Here is a 15,195-nt window from a genome sequence, read left to right as displayed (position 1 = left end):
ATTCTTTATAATCCCTTGGCTGAAGAATCACAGGTTCTTACCAGATCATGCTGGCAGCTTTAATCTCTCAAACCAACATATATACAACACATCTGAGACATGAGACATGGAACAACCTAAGCGATGAAAAAGCAATTTTTAAGGATCGGAGCAGCAGCAGAAGAAGAAGCTTCACTATCACAAGAAGTCTTGACAAAAGGAAGCTCACGAGATATGCATGCTTTGTGGGGGTGGGGTGGGAAGCCTCGTGAATCCATCTATATATATAAATGTTTTATGCACAGCTCTCCATCTCCCTCTTGATCATGTAGTGTGCCATTGATGGAGTATTTAATGGTGGGTTTTGGACCTTACAGCTACTGACAATGACCTATTCTCTCTCTTTCTCTCTCTCTCTCTACGTAATTTGTTAACACTATAAATGATATGAACAGGGGACCAGTGCAAATTGACAACCTCTGCACAACTGAAATTAGCTGTCTTTTTTGTTTTTCCTTAGATGATTGAGTGGAATATTGGGTAATACTTTTAAATCGATCTCAAAAGCATAAAATATAGTAAAAATAATTAAAAAGCCATAGGTGCTTTTCCCATGCATGTTCTCTTGGTTTTAGATGAATATTATTTTCTAAAAAAAAAAAAATAAATAAAGTTGCTCTAGGATCACGAGAATATCAGAAGAGCAGAGAGCATTTTTCTTTTTGGAGAATATTCTCCAAAAAATTAAATTTTTTCTGACGTGTCAGGTAGCACGTCAGAAAACGTCTCCTTGTGTCCTCATGATCTTAGGTGGATATATATTATTTTTTTAAAAAAAAAGTTGCTCTTATTTCTCTCACTTGATTTTTAGAAAATAATATTCATATAGGATCAGCAAAACACCAGGAGAGCACATAACATTTTCTTTTTTATAGAATACTCTCCTGGTGTTCTCCTAGTCCCAGGTGAATATATATTATTTGAAAAAAAAAAAAAAAACAAAAACAAAAAAAGTTGTTTGATCTTATTTCTGTCATTTGCTTTTTAGAAAATAATATACATGTAGGATCAATAGAACACCAGAATAGTACATAGCATTTCGCTCTTTTTTTATTTATTTATTTTTTTTAACCAATAAAAGATGCTGCTATATATACCTAAAAATTACCAAATTCGTATGGGGATCACTAAATTTCATGAAAGTATATATTTGTTTGATATCTAGGTCAGATTTTTGGCCAAGAATCAAGTAAAGCTAGCTAGGGTTCCAACGTACAGATATTAACTTCATTTACAAAAAGCAGGCAGCGAAAGGTGGCGGCCACCATGTGCATAGAGTGAGGGCTCGGTCCCTACAGCTATACAAGTCCAACGATACAGTTCCATTATTATTTTAAGGGTAGGTGATACCCTTCCAATTTTTATATAAAGGGGAAGGCGATGAAATAGCCTCCTTCTCCTTTTGTCTTCAGCTTTGGGTGCCTCCTCTTGTCTTTTTGCTTGACAAACAAATGACAAAACCCTAATGGAAGCCGAAGGACCACAACTTTTATGAATGTTTGTTTAGTGGATAAGGTCACATGTTTTCTTTGTAATTTTGCTCATATCGATGAATCTAGGTGTTGGGCCTATGGATCAGCAAGCAGGCCTTCTCACCCATTAAACCTCAGCTCAACTAGTGATCAATGTCCAAGAGCTTTGCACTTATCAGTGTCCAAAAAACTGCTGCCTCCCGGTGTTGTTAGAGCTTGTTTGAAATTGTGTTTAAAAAATAGATTATTTTAAGTCAAAAAGAGCTTTTAGGCAAAAGCTTCATTTTTAGCTTTTGCCAAAAGTGCATTTTGACAATTTTTAGGTTTTTTGAACCCTTAAAAGCACTTTTAATTTTTTTTTATCAAACAATTACTTTTTTCTTCATCGGACTTTTTGAGTGTTAAAAGCACTTTGAGGTCCCTCAAACACAATCCCAAACAAATCCTTAATGACCAAAAAGGTGAAAACCTCATCTCGTAATAAACGGATCACTCTCCACTTAGTTATATTAGAGGGGTATTTTTGTCTCATAAAAAAGTGAAAATGCAAAAATACTCCTAAAATATAACTAATTAGATGAATTGAATAGGATCCTGTTTCATAATAAAGGGGCAAAAATACCTTTAAAATATAACAAACTGGATGAACCGAAGAAAATCTTGTTCCGTAATAAACACAAAACAATGATGCACAGCTTACCCAATACCCATCCATGAAAATCACTTCAAATGCTTTGGTACATCTTAGATTTCGGCTTATATTTGAGTGGTTGGAGGACAAGAAACTTCTATAATAGGAGTAGAACCGCCAAACCCATAAGAGATTTCACATGATAATCATGTTTTTCAATGTGCAACACGTGATCTAACTTAATTGAATAAGTATATTATATGGCTCAAGCAGTCCAACATGGGCAAATATTTTTCCTTGTTAATATATTATTGTTGTTGTTTTTGTTATTTTTTTTTTTGGAATTCATCACTTTTAATCTTTCTTAGTACCCTATATGCCATAAGTTTTGTTATTGATGATATATATGTTGTTCTTAAGATTTTTTTTATTCATTCCGAAGTGTTAGAACAGTTTCCAAATGAGGTGATTTGCGCATTTCTTGATACTCCCCTCATCCTGCAAAAACAATAAAGATTAAACAAAGGAGTTTGTCAAGTGTGCCAGCGGAGTTGCACTCTAATGCCTAAGTCAGTTTCTTGGGGAAGAGCTACGTGATGCACAAAGCACGATATTTAAGTCTGATGTTTATACCTGATGTATGAGACTACTTATAGGTAGAGAATTTGAATCAGACCTGGATTAGGTCTCATACTTCCATTCGATCTAGAGTGTAAAGGAGTTTAATTGGACCCAGGCTCCTACTCCAATTAAATTTAGAGTAGAACTGTTAGACCGGATAACAAAGAGTTTTAATTGGACCTGAATTATGATTCTTACCGGGAGTAGGAATCTAATCCGGATTCTTCGAGATACGAACTAGTCCCAGAAAATCAAGGATTGAGACCTAGCAACACATTTCTTAGGATTTCAAGATAAAGATCCTATATACCTTCCTTGTCCAAGACGCCTCCGTCTGCCTATCTCGGGATATGCTTGTCCCTCAGACTTGCAAGTAGTGGATGAACAATTTGGGCCAATTCACATACTAAGCCCACCCCTAAGGTGACTGGGTAGGCGGCTAGACAAATAAGTCTCATATGAACTCTTATATTATTTGCCCAAATTACTAGCAATTTGAGCAGATAATTTATGTAGATCTCAATTTGTGTCTGTGACAATCTCTAAGAACCATGTGTCCTCAATAAAAGAGTAACTGCAAAGTAGGACTCAAAAAAGAAGTATAACCACAGAGATTAAGATGGATCAAACATAGAACAACTTCTGGCTTTGTCATCATAACTTTGTCATGATAACTAGTCCTCCCTCATATGGAGTCAAATGCTGCAATGGGAAACCCCATGAGCAGAAAATATTAGGAGGAAATGTAGCAACACTAGTCTATACATTATTTTACACCAGTAAAATGTGAATGCTAAAATCGTCAGCTAGAAAGAGGAGATGAAAGTTGAGGTGAAGTTACAGCCAAGAGATGGAATACAACTTCCTCCGTCAAAGCTTACTGTGGTTTGTCTGATAGGCTTAAGAGGGATTTGAGTACACCTGGGCTGATCTTGTCAGCAAGGGCACCCTTTTCTGAAATCAAAAGGGCCTTCTCCTTCATCTGGCTCTGTAGTTGTTTCGCATCAAAGTCGAGTCGTGCTTGATCTGCATTACAAGGATAAACCTGTTAAAGAAAATAAATAGTGGGTATATATTATTTTCTCCCACATTATTGATATTTGAGTAATGTTACATATCACATTTTTATCCCACAACTATCTCACAATGCTAAAGTGTTAACAAGGACTGATACAAGGGTTGGTAGCACGTAGGATAAAAATGTAGTTTTTATCATTATTTTTATTATTTATAAGAGGAATACAAGTCAAGATAGAGATGAATATAATGAATCTATACAAACTGAACTACTACGAAACCAAGATAAGTATAAATACGAGTATACCACTAACCTACAAAACTCAACTAGATAAATGGTAAGGATAGAATCCTCTAACAATCCCCCTAGAGTTAGAGATTATAAAATAATCCCAACCTGGAACAAATAAATGTAGCACATCCATGACAAAGGGCTTTTGTAGTAACAAAATCTACTTTCCTCAAAAAATTGTCACGAACAAATAAATGTAGCACATTAAATTCTTAACGTCATTAATAATAGTTTACTAACTTAGACTAAATTTAATGTGTCTTTTAAATGTTTAGACACTTGGCACTATTTTAAATGGGTTGGAGGATATTTCTTTCATACTGGTTTTGAGAAAATTTCTGTCCTTTTAAATATTAGAATGACATAAAATTTTATTTGGATATCAGCTTTTTAAATAAGAAAGATCAAGTACATCATTCTTTCATCCAACTATTATCAATCAATACCAGGATCATGTGGCATGCATGTAGGAAGACCCGCAATGCTTTTGCTAGCACAAATTGCTAACCATCCTAAGGTAATTAAAACTGCTACAAAGGCCAGGGATACGTAGCCTTGACAACAATTACAATGATTGAAATGAGGGCATGAAGTCCAACATATCTAGCCAATAATAAAATAAAATTATCAGGGACGTTCAACACTTGAATAGATAAATCATCTATTAGTTCCTTTACTTGTAATTAGTTATGGTGATCATCAGACAAGTTTATTTCTTGAAAGGGTCTTCCAACTTCCAAGGCATAGCTGTTGAGGAATTTAAAACAATCAAACAATCAATCAATCAATCAGGTCTATCACTGCATCAAAATAGGTTTTATTCTATATTTACAAATCTCTACCACATCAAATTATCAACCCTTTTTCTATTGCATTTTACAATCAAATTTAAGACGTGATCATTTACAGGAGAACAATTTTTTATTTATTTTTTTGTAAGTAATCAAAATTCATTAAAATCAAAGGGCTCACCCACGTACACATGATGTATAAAAGAACACCTAACCAGAAAAAGGAAAACGAACAAAAAAGTCATGAAAACTAGAAATATTATAGCAATCATTAGCAACCCTCTAAAGGAAAAGGGTATTATAGAAAACAGTCTTCAACTCCGCCATCATCCTCTTGCTATCTTTGAAGCTTTGATCATTTATTTCTCTCCAAATATACTACATCAAGCAAAGCAGAATCATCCTCCTAACATCTTTGCTTTAAAGACTACCAACATCACACATCATTCCAAAAATTAATCTTAGAGCCATCACCCACCTCAAACCTACTAAATCTAGAAAAATCCTTCCAAACGCTCCTAACGAATTTCTAGAGACCCACCCCATAAGAACTATTGACTCCACTAGAACACTACCCACCCCACTAACTCCCATATTTTCCACTACGACTTTCCACAAGGCCTCCCTCTCATAAGGGTAATGCCATAACCACTTACCCATAAGAGCTCGGTTGAACAAAGGCAACTTTCAAATCCCCAAACCCCACCTTAGAAATCGGAGAACACATCTTGCACTAGCTTACCAAATGAAATTTAACCTCATCACCCATACCTTCCCACACGAAATCCCGTTGTCACTTCTCAATTTGGTTGGCAAGCCGAGATGGGAAATAGAGACATGAAGTAGGTAGGTAGGCAGGCAAGTTAGATAGAGTGCTCTTGATTAGGGTAATCCTACCCCATTTGGACAAGTACAACCACTTCCAACTAGTTAAACGATGTTCAATCTTCTTAATAATGTCGTCCCAGATAGATTTGGCTTTAAAAGAGGCACCCAACAAAAGATCTAGGGCTATTTTTCAATCTTCTCAATCCAAAATTTAATTTATGTATATGACCTAGAAGAGTTGTAATAGGTTATTGTTTGCCTTGAGTTGAATAACATAGAAAGAAGCTTAGCTTACATAGAGTAGTATGTAAGAACATGACTACCCATCTGTTTGGTTATGCCTAGAAGGGTGAGAGAGTTGTTAGCGAGTTTGAGTGGTTAGGTGGGAAAGTTGTAATGTTTTAGAAGTTTGGAGGTTGGCTCCTTTGTGTTTAATGTGGTTTATTTGGAAAGAGCGGAAAGCAAAAAGTTTTAAAGATTGAGAGATATTGGTGGTAGAGCTGAAAAATATTATGTTCAAATCCTGTTACACATGGATAACAGCGCATGTTAGTCTGCCTTTTCCTAATTTTTTCTGAGTTTTTTTTTTTTTTTTTCTACATATATGAATAAATAACCATACACTGATAATTACATTCATCACAAAAGGACATAAATATTGGAAAGATCAAAAGCTCCATTTCCAATGCATGACAAATTTGTATTTCCTCAACAAATCAAGACACTCCCAAGTATTCCTTACTAAATCATCTCATTTGATGGGTTAAAAAGATTATGTTGCTCATATTTATCATATTAAAAACTAATTTAACCACCTAGCTGCATTAAATAAGAAAAACCAGAGAAAAACCTGTTTCCAAGATGGTGTGAGCAGCATGAAATGGAATCCTAGAAAACATATCAGTCCCCGGGAACATCATCCATGTACGCTCATTGAAGTCATGGTTGCCACATGTGGCACATACATCCTTCACCAAGGGCCGATGTTCAGGCCCCCCAATTTCCTTCATAATTGATTCAAATGGAGACGGCACACTAGTCTTTGTTGTTCGAGCCCTCTTCCTGAGTGCAGTAAGTGCTTCCCTGGTCCCATTTCTCACTCTATCGTTTTCAACCAGCTACAATTTCATCACAGAAATCAGTAACCCTCCAAATGTTCATAAAGAAACCTTGTGATGTGTGTGTTTCTCTCTATTATATGTGTACACACACATATAGGTTGAGTTCAAGCGTACACCTAATTTAACTCTTTCCTGTGTTACACCACTCAATAAATTTCAATCCAGATTAATATTTTGCTACTCTACCATTATATTACATGTCTCCATATGCTTACGTTACATGCTAAATTTCACACCAAACCGATGTCATTTACTACCTAAACTAAAACTCATTTGTTTCACAGAATTTTTAAGAAGCTCCAACCACATGACCAGTGATAAAGAGAAATTATTCAGTATGTCCGAATTTAAAGGAGGCAGAGTCATAGTGACAGCTAACAACTCAATGCTCCCAATCATTCACATCAACAACACTGATTGTGCCATGCTTTGGTCCTTGTGAAGTGCAACTGTAGAATGTATATCATGATGCCTGGTATGACAAAAAAAAGTTAATGTCAGTGTTCTAAATGAGGCAGTTCTCCATCTCCGATTGTCTTGATATTTGGTTAGCATACTGAAAACCCAACGGTGGGTTCAGCATTATATTGATCATATGAAAAATTATCAAGTGATTAACATTACAAAAAGAGATACCGTAACTTAAAACTTAACCGTACATATACTTTCATATATACAATTTACGAACATGTAAATAGACATTGTTCACTTAATAAGTCAACCAAGCCAAATATTTGAATCAGAAAATTTTTCGTTTCTCAATTACCACATAACAAAAGATCTTTGGGTCTGTTTGTTATCGTAATTTACTTTCTGTTTCCTTCTTTCCTACTGTATTATCTACTTCCTGTTTGGTTGGCACATTTCTTCAGCATTCACTCCTCATACATGCATTAAAGAACCCAAATTTCAATTTTTGTTTATATTTTCCCGCTCTTTCTTAGAATCCAAAACAAAAACCTCAAAGTAGAAATTTGTGGGTATCAATAAATCTACCTGCTGCCGGGCTAAAAGAAGATGCTCAGCGTCAGTTTCAAGCTCGATGAGGCGCTCCTGGAATCGCATCATACCCTCATCCATCTCCGATGAACAGAGCAAAAAAGAATTAATGCTTTTTTATGCGATTAGCCAAACAAGTATAAAACGGCAAGGAGTCGAGAGCGAGCCTTGAGTTAGGTCGACGTGAGAGGCCAGACGTTCTGCTCTTCAGCCGGGTCTTTTAGCTCCAACGAGACCTCCAGGCTCCAAGGAATCAGAAAATCCTAGAGTGGATTCGAATAATTGGGCTTGTGGGCTTGGGATCCAGAATCTTCTAATATGTATTTTCATGAAAATTGTTTAAAACCCAAAGAAAAAAAATGTTAATACATAGGGGTGTAAATGAGCCGAAATTGGGCGAGCTTCTCTTGTCCAAGTTCAACTCGTTTAATTTAGACTCAGGCTCGAGCTCGGCACGAGCCTAAAAATGCTGCTCAAGCTTGGCTCATTGTTAAGTACTAAAATATTCATATTTTTAGCCCTTACCTTACATATTTTAATCATTTAATTTTAGTTAATTAAGTCATTTTAACTCTTTATTGTGTTTTCCTTTATTTTGTAGGTCATTGGAAGAAAAAGAAGAAATTTCAAAAGTTTTGGGACTTAAAATACATGATCATTGATGAGCATTTCACTGAGTAACTGGACCTCTTGCCTTAAAGCTTTGAGTGTTCACGTCAAAAGGTGAAAAATTTTGATTTGATTAATGTCAAGGTTAGTTTGGTTTTGTAGCCTTTTTGACTCGAGTTAGTAGGTCCTTAGGGGTGTCTCTACACCTAATGCCCTAAAACCATCTGGTTTAGAAGTTATTGACTTAACACTCGCTACATTGGTTAATTAGAAAGCTTAAGGGAATCAAACATTGCACAATCTGACGGGAAAAGAAAAAAAAAAAGAAGAGAAAGAGAGAGAGAGAGAGAAAAAAAAAAAAAGAAATATGCCATGGTTATTCATTCTAATAGGAATTTCAGTGAATTTTGAGATATGGAGACAGTACATATTGGAAAGATTTAGAAGTCTCATAATTTTGTGTTAATTCACCTTACACTGTTTTCAAACTTGTGATGTTTTAGCATATCTTCTGTAAGTAATTAAACTTTGAGATTCCAATTCATTATGAAGATGGAGTTCATCTTTTTAAGCTTGTTAATGAATGAAAATCATGATCTTGAAGTGATGCTTTAATTTTTGAAATAACATGAACTGTGCATGATGTTTGTGGGTAACATTTCTGGAAAACCCTCACGAGACTTCACTCGTCCTCTAGGGAATTCTTAAGGGTTTAAAAGGCTTATTGCATATGTTAAATGCAATTGTACATCCCACGAAAGATGGATTTATCTTTCTGTTCTCTGTTTTTCATTTTTGTTTTTAGTTTTGTATTGCTAAGGGACTAACAATATGTAAGTTTGAGGGTGTGTTAAGTACTAAAATATTCATAATTTTAGCCCTTAACTTACATGTTTTAATCCTTTAGTTTTAATTAATTCATGCCATTTTAGTTCCTTTTTGTGTTTTCCATGCTTTTCTAGGCTTTTGGAAGAAAGTAAGTAAATCTGGAAGATTTGGGCTCAAAGAGAGAAAATGGGAAAAATTAGAGATCCTGCCATTGCGATCGATCGCAGGGAACCTGCGATCGAGCGTACTACCAGAGAAGACAAAGCATGAAGCAGCCATGAGCGATCGAGCGCACAACAGAAGAGGCTCGATCGCAGACGTGCAATTGAGTGCACATGGGTTGTGATTGATCGCACCCGTGCGCAGGAGACACATTAGAGCTGCGGCCAGAATGCTAGTATTTTCATATTAGGGTTTTCCAACTCCCAATTGCAATAGAATTAAAACCCTATGAAATTCCTAGGTTTACTAGTTTGTCAAGGACTTCTAAAAACTTATAAATACACCTTTAAACCTCAAAGAATAATCATCATGGAAAGAGGCACAACTTTGGGAGGAGGAATTGTAGGCTACCTTTCGGTTCTTTCTTTCCCTTTTCTTTTTAGTTTTATTTTTATTATGTGTAACTAATTTATTTGGTAGGGCTAGATTAAAGCCCTAGTTATATTTAGTTGATATTCAATATTGGCGCCCTTGTGATGATCTTGTTGTGATATCTAACTTGATTAATGCCTGCTTTCATAAATTCCTCATATGTGTATGCCTGATTAACATATGCATGTGGTATAAACTAGTTAGTTAAATCAATTTGGATGACCGAGTCCTAGGTTTAACATAAGTAACAAAAGTAATCCACACCGGATTCTTAGGTTAATCAACATGGGGAACCAGGAGTATACACCCATGCCCTAGGCCTCATTTGTTTGTCGATTTCCATTTACCATATGCTTTCCTAAAGAACAATTTAGTATACACCATGCTAAACCCTTTAGGAAAGAAAAGAGTTAGAGAATACACTCATGCCTAACTCCTTGCTTAGGGAAATCTATAGCTTAAGTAGAATATACCCATGCCCTTAAGTTGATAAACATTAAATAGACATAACATGATCAAAACATTGGCATATTGATATACTAGCTAAATATAATTAATGGTGGATATCAAAGCCCTACCTTTTTATTATCATCAAATCAAAAATCAAATTTTATTTTGTTTTACTTTTGGAATTTAATTTTAGACAAAATTTAGTAATCCTCGTGGGAATGACCCTGTACTTGCACATTATACTACTATGTTGACCTCGTGCACTTGCGGGTAAAATATTCAATTATTTGCCTATTAATTTAGGTAGGTAATTGTGAACAACACCACCACATGTTCGACGAAAGGCCCCAACCAAGCGGCAGCATGCTTAAGGTCCAAGCTTCCACCTCTCGGTCTTCCCCCGCTCGGGATACCACCTCTGAGGCCCTCGCCCCGCCTTCACCACGCTGTGGAAAGCAAAGAAAGCTCATCTTGGAGACCTCTTTTGCCATCGACACAGTTTTCAAAAACCTCCAAGCGACCAAGTGGGGGGTCAAAGAATGCAAACGCTGTGGCCTCACAGCGTTATTCCAGCCAGTCAGCCACACTGCTTATGAAGGCTTGGTTTGAGAATTTTATCACAATCTCACATTCGACTGTACTCGGCCGGGCATCCTATCCTCATTTATGGCTGGCATAGACATTGAGCTGACCACCGCCGACATTGCTGCTGCTCTGCAATGTTCCCATGAGTGCCCGTCGGATATTTTGGCTCGGGATGGCACCCCTCGGTACTCCAACGTACCTTCTGAGCTTACACTTCAGCACATTGTGGATGACATCTGCCATGGCCGTTAGACTGATGCACGAGCAAGGTTCTGCTGCCTTCCCGACTCTGGTTCGTGGACTTCATTTTGCAGCGGAATGTGTGTCCATTTGGACACAAAACTCAGCGGCGTGGTTCCTTTCTTGGGGCCCTGTATGCTTTTCAGAGAGGTTTTTGGATTTCCATTCCTCAGCTCATTTGGGATCAGATGCACAAGTTTTGGGACGGGGCCATTGTGCGCTGCACTCAGGGGTCATCATCATGGGGACTTCCCTTCCCTTTTCTCATCACCCATCTCCTTCAGACGCAAGGCATTGAGGGTACACCCGAGGATGGGCCTATTTCTACTCCCCCTCAGTTTGGCCTGATCCAGTGGAACCAGAGTTGTTCCCACATGCCGAGACGACGTTGGGTGCCCGCAACAGCTAAGGTAGTCGGGGATGTTGATGGACCTATGCACAATGATCCACCTGCAGCTGAGCCAGGAAGGCAAGAGAGAGCGGAAGAGACTGTCACCATGAGCATGCCACAATACCAGTCCCTCCATAAAGAGCTGATAGAGCTCTGATCTGAGCTTGCTACCCAGAGGGAGGAGGACAAGCGCCTAGCAGATGAAAGATTTGAAGCACAGCAAGCACTGTTGCGCTCCATTTTATCACGGTTGCCACCTGATTCGAGGGCATCTTCTTTCGCGCCACAGTGACAGGTCAGGTACTCCTCTCCCTTGCATTGCTTTATTGTCTCTATCCACACATTGAGGACATTGTGTATTTTAAGTTGGGGGTTGTGGGCATACATGTTAGTTCTGAGCATGCAATTCATTTTCCTGTTATGGTTTGAAATTCATTGATGGGCTTAATATAATAGACACGTGATCAAGGAATTTAAATTGTGTTACTTTCATTGGTAGCATGAGATATTACTTGTTTCAATTTGATTTTCACAAACACACTAGCATGTAGTCAATGGGGCATAAAATCTAAAATCAGTGATGTCTGGCTTTAATATTTGGAATGTAGTTGGATAACTTATTGCCAAATTAACCTTGGCATAAATTCAACTTTAAAAAAAAAAAAAAAAAATGATCATTTTGAGCTTTCCACCAAGTAACCGAACATCTTGCCTCATTAAGAAGTGAGTGTTCGCGTCAAACAATGAGAAGTTTGGTTTGATTGATAAAAACTAGCTTAGCTTCGTAGCCTTTTTGACCCGAGTTAGTAAGTCCTTAGGGGTGTCTTTACACCTAATGCCCTAAAACTATCTGGTTTGGGAGTCATTGGCCTAACGCACGATATATGGGTCAATCAGAAAGCTTAAGGGAACTAAGTGCTATCAAAAAAAAAAAAAAAATTTGCCTTGGTTGTTTATCTTATAGGGAGCCTAATGAATTTTGAGTATTGATCCATGCATGATTGAGGTCAGTTTTGAAATCCCGTGACTATGTGTTGAGTTCACGTACACTAGTTGAATCTTGTAATATCTCATAAATGCCATGTTTGGAGCTGATTTGTAATTTCTTGAAATTGGTGTTTGTTCTATTAAGCCTGCTAATGACTGAGAACCATGATGATCATAATATTGCATTCTTGGGGATAACTTGGTTGAAAAATGTTTATGGGTATCATTCCTAGAAAACCCTCACGAGACTTCACTCGTCCTCTAGGGAACTCCTAGGGGTTTAAAAGGCTTGTTGCATATGCTAAATGCAACCATACATTCCATGAAAGATGGATTTATCTTTTTGTTTATTTTCTGTTTTGTATTGCTAAGGGACTAGGGATCGAGCGCAACTGTTCTTGAGCATTTTGGACTTGGGATCGAGCGCAACTGTTCTTGAGCTCGAGTGCACTTGCACTCGAGCGTTTGCGGCCCAGGATCGAGCACACGCCTGCGCTCGTGCGCACATCAGCTAAGCTCGAGCGCACATGGGCGTGTAGTGCACAGCAGGAATCCTTTTCCAACTTGGACTTGGTTTTCAGTCTCCCAATTGGACTGGGAGACTGACCCCCAGTTTTCCCAGGGTTTCTAGGGTTTTTAGGGTTCTTCTAATCCCTATAAATAGGGCTCTAAACATTGTAAACAGACGCACCGCTTTCTAGAGTAAAATATCAGTAAATTGTCTTTGGAGCTTAGAAGATTAGAGCATCTAAACCAATTGTGGGGTATTGATGTAACCCTTTTCAAGCACAATGGTTTGATTGTATTTAATTTCTAGTTTTTCAATTTATGCATGTTGATTGTATAACTCTGAGGATTGCTGCAATTGATTTCTGATCTTCATATTAAATGCAATTGTTCTTAATTTCCAACTCAATATTAGTAAAATTCTTATCTTGTCTTAGAAAGTACTTTACTATTATTGAATTCAAATCCTTCTTATTTTCTGTGATTATAAGAATAATGATTATACAATGGTTTTTAATTGACATGCAATCAATAGGGTTAGATAGACCATACCTAGGAAAGACGGATCGTACTACACCCTAGTTTAGTGTAATTTAGGTAGACGATCTGTGCCAACCGAAGATGGGTTATGCTATTCCATTGATTGTATGAAACTTATTAAAGAATTAAATAATTCATACTTAGGGAAGACGAGTCGTACCACATCTTAGTGGTTAGGTGGACGATCCGTGCTAACCGAAGATGAATTATTTTTATTCTTCAATAATGTGTTTTCTTGTTTAATTTATAACATGCATAGAATGAATTGCTAGAATTAAATATGGTTAACCATTGGTGTGCGGATAGTGGTGAAGTCAATACCCTACTCCCTCTCTCATATATTTACTCTCTTTATTTCCGTTTATTTGATGCACTTTAAATTGACACAACCAAATCATTCTCTTTTGAATCAAGTTAATTTTAATCTTTCAAATTTTGTTAATAAAACCCTTGCAGTCCTTGAGGTTCGACACCCTCAATGTAGCCGTACCCTACAAAGATTCATCCTATCGCGAGTGGTACTTTTATAATTGATCTTTTTGGTCACAAAAATACCACATCAATCTCCACAACAACTCATCTCACTCATGATAAGATCAAGTCAAGTTCAAACATTCAAGATACACCATCTGATAAGGATATCATTCAATCAAGTTAAAACAGTAGATAACATTTTGTTCATGTATGGTGTTTGTATAACATAGAAACTGTATTCATCTATGTCTTGTTAACTGATTAGTTTATAAATAAAAAGGCCTTAACCATGATTTGGTAAGACCTCAACATATTCACAGCTCTTATATTTCTTGACTGATTGGGTGTTTTCTTTTGGTTGATATTGATTACTAGGTTCCATGCTGATTACTATCGAGAATGTAGTCAAATTGAAGTAGATTTCTAGAATAAATTGTGGTTTGGCAGAATAGAAATTTTTAGCAAATTTTGATTTGTTATTCCCTTTGGCCAAATTCGGAAGAGTTTTGGAATTGGGATGATTGGATTTTAAATTTTAGGTATTTTGATTTATTCTATGTGGTAGCCGATTTTGAACCTTTTGGTTTGGGTTTTTTTTTTTTTTTTTTTTTGTGGTTGACCGAATTTGGTTTAGGTTGTGAAGTTTTGGTTGATGTTCGATTGAATGGAAGAAAAATCAATGGGTGTTAGATGTTTGGATGAAGGGTGACTTTGGTGGGGTTTTTAGAACTTTTTTTTTTTGTTGGCCTCTTGAGAAAAGGAGGAAAAGGATTATTGGTACTATAATTTTATATAAATAATTGCACAATATAATTTAAGCTATATATGGGTTAAACTCATTCTTTATTAAATGGCAAGACAATAAAGCATATAAAGTTGGATCATGTAATTAAATTGGAAATTTGTACAAATGATATTTTATTACATGAACTTGGATAAAGGATGTTATTTGGACACTGGATACTAGACAAAGGAAAATTTTACTTAGACATTAGATAATAAAAAATTTTACCTGGACACTGGACAAAGAACATTCTCACCTAGAGTGGGAGCAATGCTAAACACTACACCTTTAATTTTACCTAGACATTAGTTAATAAGAGTTTTCATTAACACTGGTTGAGATTTTTTTGGAGGTGTGGTGGATTAATGGTTTGGTTGAAATAAATCATTTTCCCG

At 36.6% G+C, this 15,195-nt stretch overlaps 1 protein-coding gene across 1 annotated transcript; it reads right to left on the bottom strand.

Annotated features, from left to right (window-relative positions):
• Nucleotides 1-3,360: 3,360 nt before the first annotated feature.
• LOC132168456 (uncharacterized) lies at nt 3,361-8,072 on the bottom strand. The gene is made up of 3 exons (XM_059579442.1): nt 7,809-8,072; nt 6,542-6,809; nt 3,361-3,789 (listed from the first exon to the last, which is right to left on the bottom strand). Exons 1-3 carry the CDS (start codon nt 7,890-7,892, stop codon nt 3,641-3,643), a joined length of 501 nt encoding a protein of 166 aa, XP_059435425.1. The 5' UTR covers nt 7,893-8,072; the 3' UTR covers nt 3,361-3,640.
• Between the last annotated feature and the right edge of the window lie 7,123 nt (nt 8,073-15,195).

This window comes from Corylus avellana, chromosome ca2 (assembly GCF_901000735.1).
Source record: "Corylus avellana chromosome ca2, CavTom2PMs-1.0".
In the NCBI taxonomy this organism is placed as follows: domain Eukaryota; kingdom Viridiplantae; phylum Streptophyta; class Magnoliopsida; order Fagales; family Betulaceae; genus Corylus; species Corylus avellana.
Note: the sequence above shows the minus strand (reverse complement) of the source record. Positions and strands in the feature narration are given on the sequence as shown.